Source organism: Aegilops tauschii, chromosome 6 (genome assembly GCF_002575655.3).
Source record: "Aegilops tauschii subsp. strangulata cultivar AL8/78 chromosome 6, Aet v6.0, whole genome shotgun sequence".
Lineage (NCBI taxonomy): Eukaryota > Viridiplantae > Streptophyta > Magnoliopsida > Poales > Poaceae > Aegilops > Aegilops tauschii.
In genome coordinates this window covers 352591197-352598915 of record NC_053040.3, presented here as the reverse complement: position 1 = coordinate 352598915, position 7719 = coordinate 352591197, and the positions used below count along the sequence as shown (strand labels likewise).

Sequence of the window (7719 nt, the reverse complement as noted above, 5' to 3'; positions counted from 1 at the left end):
TGGTTCTGGCATTTGGGAGGAAGGGCTGACCGTTCGCACCACGACGCTACACCATTAGAGCTCAGGCAGACGGTCGGAGTAGCCGGCGAGGCTACGGATTGGGTGGCGGGGCTGCGAGGGGGCACGACGGTGGAGTGGGGCTGGATGGGGGATGCGACGGCTCACTCTGGGTCGGGCTGATTTAGGCAAAAGAAAGGGATAGGTCAATGAGGTAGGTCCCACTTGTCATAAGCTATCATGGCCACGACCCACCTGTCATACGTGGCCCACCTGTCCAAAGATCTCCATCCCCACGCGCTAGTAACTGAGGAGGTAACGGTCAATTGCTTTGACCAGACAACAAGGCTTCATTTGGATCTTTGTAAGCACGGGGCGAGTGGTGGAGGGAAAAAGTGAGCAAAAGTTAGAGGGTTGGGCAAAACTAAGCACAACTAAGGAAGGAGGGGCACAGAAATAGAAAACCCAATGTTAAAATACAGGCCAAATAAGGTCTGAGAATCCAAACATATATATATATATATATATATATATATATATATATATATATATATATATATATATATATATATATATATATAACTAATCAACATATGGGTAGATGGTTTATTTTCTCACTTGGTTGTGACATGATGAGTGTTAGTGAGAGTCACCTTGAAGTAGTCACCAACCCGTCGAACATCCAATATAAAACAACCTCTCAAGAAAGATTGGACTCTATGCTATTAGGGTTTCTAGTTTTTCATGTTAGTTAGTTATATACATCGGTTCTTTTATTAAATTTAGGTGTATACGAGATAATAGCTTTAGCTATATTGACAGCGATGTATGCTAAACAGTGCACCTATATGGCACTGTAGCGGTCGTAGCTAGGGTAGCGGTACAGAGTACAACAATTTGCTTTTAGTCTCCCGAAATGCTATATAGGACTAGCAATTTAAATCGTTTGTCAAAACACACATCATCTAATCATCATCTTGCCATTGCCGTGTACACCCTAATATTACATACGTCTCAAACTACTTGTCCGATTTGTCTAGATATAAATATATCTAACAGTAAAACCTGTCTAGATACATCTGTATTTAGAAAAATCTGAGACAAGTAATTCGGAATGGAGGGAGTATGTTAGGGCATCTTCAACACTTACTCGCAAATTTACACCGGCATTCGTCCGCGGACAAGGGTGCGGGAAGCGGCCCTCCAATGCTACCATGTATGTGTCCTGTAAGAACGAAGTATGTCTACCAGAGAGGGGGGGGGGAGTGAATGGGAGATTAAAATTTTCTTTCAAAAACTTCAAATCTCTGGAACCCAGCAGCAGGATGAAAGCAACCAATGAACAGAGAACGAGAAATAACTATCGAACGAGAATTACAACAGGCAACGAGAATCAATCACATGGTCGAGACATATTTCACAACTGATGAACGAAGGTAAATAGAGTGAAGAAATGACCAATGATGCTCGATGCTGATGAATGATTTGGTAGACCAGTTCGCCCTTCTGCAAATGGACTACATCTGGTTGGAGGGGTTCGTGATTGAATACAGAAGATAAACTCTCTGCGCCCTATTCTCCTCAACAACTGATTCGTCAATCAGTGTCGATCACTCGTGGTAGATACTTGAGGCAATCTCCGAACCTGTATAGACTTTGGCTTCGTTAACCAAAATTACTACTGGTCATTGAAAGACTTGGCAGCTAACCTCTAGAGAATTTTCAGCTCTCAAGATTAATAGGCGGAGCATACTGGACTTAGTTTCGACATGCTAAACCACTATCTAATTTTTTGGCTCTGGGGTTTTTCTCTCGGTGGATTTTAAACTCAAATGACTCGGGAGAGAGGGTGCTCTCACAATCTTCTCAGAAATCAAATGGAGCAGCCCACGGTGCACGTTGGAAGGGGAGGGCTATTTATAGCCGCGGTCTTCCTGATGGGAAAGGACCATTTTGGACATGACCGCTCGACCAATGCTCAACCGACACATAACCAGTGGTCGGATTCTTAGGCACAACCGTAACATTACTTGCGAAGCACGTAATGCTAACTCCACGGTCTGAATCAAATCTCTTGCAACAAAGAAGAACTACGTCTCTTGCTAGCGAGTATAAATTCGGAGCACAAAGAGATTTCTCTCAACTCACATAGGTTTTGGTTTAGCTTCAGAGAACCATAAGTTCATTGTACCCCTCTTAATAGTACGGTGGTCCCATGACTCAAGAAAGAGAAGAAGAACAACGAAAGAAAATACTACGTCATTTCTCCATCTTCAAACTTCTAGGGTGCTGCCAATTTCTTCGGGCAAACACTGAACCAAATGCTTTGGGTCAACAATTTTAGAGGTTCACTTTCGACAGGCATAACCTTCGGTGATAATCCTCCTGCCCCGCAGGAGATTATCTTTGGAGTTTGTTCCACACTCCACATGATTTCAGGGACTTGTCACTTAGTGTGCACTAGCAAACGCGTTAGTCCCACACTTTTTATGTCAACAATCTCCAAAACACAAGGAGGCAAATTATTTTGTAGCCTTCTAGTGCGTGTACGGTGAAGTTTTTCTTTTCCAACTTCGTGAACACCGCACATGCACAAGAAGGCTACAAAATAAAACATTGTCAATAAAACTATGCATATTCGGCTAGTGATCAATAAAATTATGCATATCCGGACAATGATCAACAAAACTATGCATATCCGGCTACAAAACTATGCATATCCGGCAAATGATCGGCAAAACCATGCATATCCGGCTACAAAACTGTGCATATCCGGCCAATGATTAGTAGAACTATGCATATCCGGCTACAAAACTGTGCATACCCGGTAAATGATCAACAAAACTATGCATATCCGGCTACAAAGCTCCGCATATCCGACAAATGATCAACAAAACTATGCATATCCAGTAAGTGATCGGAAAACTATGCATATCTGGCTAGTGATCAACTAAACTATGCATATCTGGCCAATGATAAAAAAACTATGCATATCCGGCTACAAAACTATGCATGTCCGGCCAAATGAACTTACTTGCTCGGTGATTGGGGCACCACTAGGCCACCATGCGATGAGATGCGCCAAATGGCCACAATATTTTGACACGACCTCTTGGATGGTGTCCCGTCAATGGTTGAGGGGCTTTGGTCCATGGGTGCTGATGACCGCGTCGGAGTAGGGCGCGAAATGTTTGTGTTCCTGGAACCATGTGTGAATGTTGGCCCAAAAAGTTGAGCCCTTCTGCTTCGTGTCATGGATCGGATCGAGGCTAGTGGCCAACCATGCATCGCACAACAGCTCGTCCTCCCACCTCGTTGAAGATTTCTCATCTACCCTTCTTCTTCGGATCGCCGGCAAAATCATCTGGATCATCGTCTTCGCCGTCCTCATCCTCCTCCACCTCCTCCTCCGCCTGTCCGGCGGCCCAATCCTGATGTTGTATGCCCGTCCGTTGTGTGCTGGTCTGGGTGTAGCCCTGATGCATGTGGGTGTAGTTGCCGGACTGGGTGGCATCCGAGTCTTCCACCTGCCCGTCCTAATAACCTCCTCCTCCTCCGCGTCCATAGTGGATGATGTCGAACATCTTCCTATCCGCGTCGTTGTACGCCTTCTCCCCCGCTTTAGGCATAGCAGCGAATAGCGCACGGGCACCCATGTGCTCCCCGCCCACGGTCCATGCCCGGACGAGCTGCGGCGAAGAAGACTCTGAGAAGAGCAGCGGCGCCGCGTTTACGTTGACGATGTAAGGCACTTGCCCGACGGTGGTTGCCATGGATTGGCTGCTGAGCTGCTTGACGGCATAGTAGTATGGAGCCTTGTAATGCTCCGGCCATGGCGGTGTCTGGAGGATGGGCGCCACCATCATGGCTCCGCGACCTCAACCACGTCTGCGACCAGCACGCCGACCGCGACGGACGCCATCAGCACGCCCTCCGTCCGCCTTCTGCTTCATGAGTGTTTCCTTCTTTGCGACCTTCGCTTTGACGCGGCGATTTTGCCGTGTCACCGAGTTGATCTTCCGGGCAAGGGTGATGCTCGGATCCTCCTGCACATCCACCACCTCTATCTCCGGCAGGTCCTCGTTCGGTTCCATGCGTCGGCGGCAGCGAAGAAGAAAGTGGGAGAAAAGGACGGGAATTGGGTGAAAAGCGATGGGATGGAAGAAGAGAATTGGGGATTTTAGCAAGGAAACGGTGCGGGGGATGCTACAAAAGGATGGACTCTGCCTTCCTTTTGAGTGGGCCATGGGTGTACGAGTTCGACGTGTCTCATGTCCGTACTCCCGCAAAGCCCCCTATGTTTGGTTTCAGTTTATGGGAAAACATGACCCGGACCGCTTGGCGAACCGATACAGGTCCGTATTGGATGGCTTCCGGGGTATGGACCGCGCTTTCCGGACGTACGCGGCGGTTTGAAGGTCAGCGTTGGAAATGCCTTTGTACTACCATACAGTAGGAACAGTATACGCACGACACGACCTAGTAGAAGGCTCCTCCTGGAGGGAACACGTTGATAACGCATGGGCGAATAGGTTAGGAAAACCCGAAAACAAGGATCCAATCCCCGCTAACACGGACGATGGTCAACAAGCTTAGTCTTTGTCCGTAGTCCTGACCAGACGTACTCCATCATCAAAATGAAATACTAGTAGAGTTGTACCACCAGTCCTCTCTCTCTCTCAAAAAGAAAGCTAGTTCTCCTATAGTCGTACACCACAGCCATCACCCATCTCCTCCGTCTATGGCATGGTCGTCTCGTGCATCCACCTCACACTTCTACAGCTATATCCCACACACAGTCTCTCCCTTTCGCTCATGCGCATGCATGCACGCACGCACGCACGCACTGTCCTCCACGACGGACCAAGGCAAGGTGTCACACACACACACAGCACAGCAGTCGCAATAACTCACACGGCGACGGAGCATCGGGGAGGAGGGAGGCAGCGGCTCGGGATCTCGCCTTATCCTCGCGGTACGACGCTCTCCCCACCCCGGCCAAAACGTACGTAAACATGGCGCCATTTACACGCGCGCAACCACTCCGCTGTCCTCTCGTCCCTCCCCTCCCCTCCCATGCATGCATGTCTCAGCGACGGACGGACGATCCACGCCAACGGGCTCCCGACGAGGCGGACGCGCCCAAAATATTCCACCGCCGAGCCAGCGACCCGGCCCGAACGCACGCAAGCGGCGCACGCTCGTCCGGGCCAGCCAGCGACGATGGCGACCGATCGCGCGATACAGGCACGGATCTCTCTTACAACAAGCAGCCCCGCTTTTTGTACAGTCCACGTCGCTTTCGCCCTCCCCCTCCTGGCCGTCTCGCTACAGCCCTACGTACGTACCTATTCGCGAGCTGAGCGCGTGATATTTTCAACTGGCTCCAGCTCTAATTTGTAAGGATTGAAATTGTAAAAGTTCAACTAATTTCCAAGGACGAATAAGAATATGTAACCCCAGCTTCATCATATAAAAAGAGAAGATCAAATTAATCAACCGGCCGGAATATGGGATCGAGGTTGAATGCATGATTGCTGCCGGCGCTTTGGGCCGGATCAGTGGAGTGAATGGACCGGTCGAATATCGCCGTAATTTAAAAGGTGCGTCCTTAAAGCATTTCGTGCCGCATTAGTCCAACAAATCCCGCTCGTCCGATCGCCTTTACTACCACTAGCGCTCGCTAAAAGAAAGAAGGAAGAAAAAAGGAGATGCGGTGTTGTTAATTGCACACACAAACATATTCTTGCCCCACAATCCACGCAAAGCAAATACGATAAAGAACACAAGGCTAACCCCAATTTGTACATGGTCTCACTCCTAAATTTAGTAGTACTCCAGTGGTTTTGCTTCCTTCTTTTGGTTCTCCAATGGTTTCGAAATGATTTCCGGCCCGATGTGGTAACGAGCACCTACGAGCCATACATGCATGCAGCGGCGGCGCGGTTTGATGACACCGGTGACTGAGCGAGTTGGCGTCTGGATTTAGTACTCCCACTGCAGCGGTTCCTCCAGGCGGAACACGCCGGCGCCGGCGCCGGCGAAGGCCACGTCGTCGTCCCACGAGGAGGCGCACGAGAGCTGGCAGGACGGAGGGCCGTGTCTGAGGTCGAAGAGGAGGTCGGGGAGGTCGAACAGCGCATCCTCAGCGGTGTCCGGCGGCGGCGAGGCAGAGGCGGAGGCGGCGCTGGGTTCCGGGCCGTCGGGATTCTTGGCGCCGGCATTGGCAGCTGCAGTGGCAGAGGCCGGGAAGTCGGCGGAGGCGGCGAGTGCGGCGGCCGCCTGGACGTCTTTGGGCGCGGCGGTGGCCGGGCGCGGGAGCTCGTGGGCGAGGTCGGGGAAGTTGAGGTGCGCGGCACGGCCCTTGATGGCGAGGGCGGCCACGTCGTGCGCGCGCGCCGCCATCTCCGCCGTGGCGAAGGTGCCGAGCCAGATGCGCGACTTCTTGCGGGGCTCCCGAATCTCCGACACCCACTTGCCCCAGCTCCGCATGCGCACCCCGCGGTACGTCGGGTGCCGCCCGTCGTTGCGCGGCCGCTTCTTCTTGGACGACGCGGTGGTGGCCGTCGGGGACGGCGGCGAGGCCAGGGCCTCCACCGAGGACGACGTGGTGGTCTCGGAGCCGGAGGAGGAATCCTCCGTGGCGCCCATGGCTGATGATACTGTGGTGGTGGAGTTGTTGTTGGGGAGTGATGGGCGAGAGCGTGAGGAGGTGAGTGGTGTGTTGCGGTGGGATGCGGGGCAAGGCACTGGGAGGTTTTATGATGAGCAGAGCAGATGAGGCGGAGGGAGCAACGTGGAAAGGAAAAACAAAGCGGGGAATCGAATGGGGGGAGGCGTGAGGCCAGCGTGTTGGCCTTTGGGAACTGAGCAACTGATGAGCATTGTTTTTGAGCGATTAAACAAGTTTTAATCTTTTTATTCTCTTGCAGCTATTTTTTTTGTTTACAGCAAATAGACTTTATTCCTCAAATGATTGTAATGTCGTTTACAAGTAAATGAGAAATCCCCGCAGAAAAAAAGTAAATGAGAATAAAGTCAAGGAAGAAGAGTCAGAGAAACTAGAAGATCTAGTGCTAAAGGAGTAGTACTACACATTGCTAAACCATTTGCTTGACGAAAACAATTTGTATAAGAAACCTTTGCGAAATCACCTTTGCTCGCGTTCCACAACACTAGTTACATCTAGACCAACATATGAGTTGAGCTGCTGCATTGCTTCATCAACCAGAATACTGCAATCTGATTCGATCAACAAGCTATTGCACCAAATTTGAACCGCCGGATATATACCATTCCAAATTGCAGTCATCTCAGCCGAATAAACGTTTGTTAGCATGTGGTAGAAACCATCTTGTTGTTGCAATGAAGCTTCTACGATCATCCCGAGCCCCAACTCTCGTAGCACCAGAGAGTGTGTCCGCGTGAAATGAAGTATCGACATTTACTGTAACAAAACCCATTGATGTACGACCAAGCGCTAGATTGCCCAATCTTTTAGAATTTGAAGGTGGATTGAGAGGAACACTAAAGAACAAGAGGAACAAAAGGAATCACAAGAACATACACTCATGAACATAGATCCAATCACACAAGTGCTTTCTCCACAAATCCAAGCAAGATTCACAAACAACTAAAGGGAGATAAGTAGGTAGCCCCCTCCCCCTCGCGCCACGCCTGTGGGCGACCCGGGGGAAACCCTAGCTGCCCTCCCCTCGAGCC

The 7719-nt window shown here is 50.3% G+C and overlaps 1 protein-coding gene across 1 annotated transcript; it reads right to left on the bottom strand.

Annotated features, from left to right (window-relative positions):
* Positions 1-5716: 5716 nt before the first annotated feature.
* Positions 5717-6760, bottom strand: LOC109780675 (ethylene-responsive transcription factor ERF039). The gene has a single exon (XM_020339252.4). It carries the CDS (start codon positions 6646-6648, stop codon positions 5983-5985), a length of 666 nt encoding a protein of 221 aa, XP_020194841.1. The 5' UTR covers positions 6649-6760; the 3' UTR covers positions 5717-5982.
* Positions 6761-7719: the final 959 nt, after the last annotated feature.

Coding starts and splice junctions, on each gene's coding strand:
- LOC109780675 (XM_020339252.4), bottom strand. CDS start 6,648: ATGGGCGCCACGGAGGATTCCTCCTCCGGCTCCGAGACCACCACGTCG.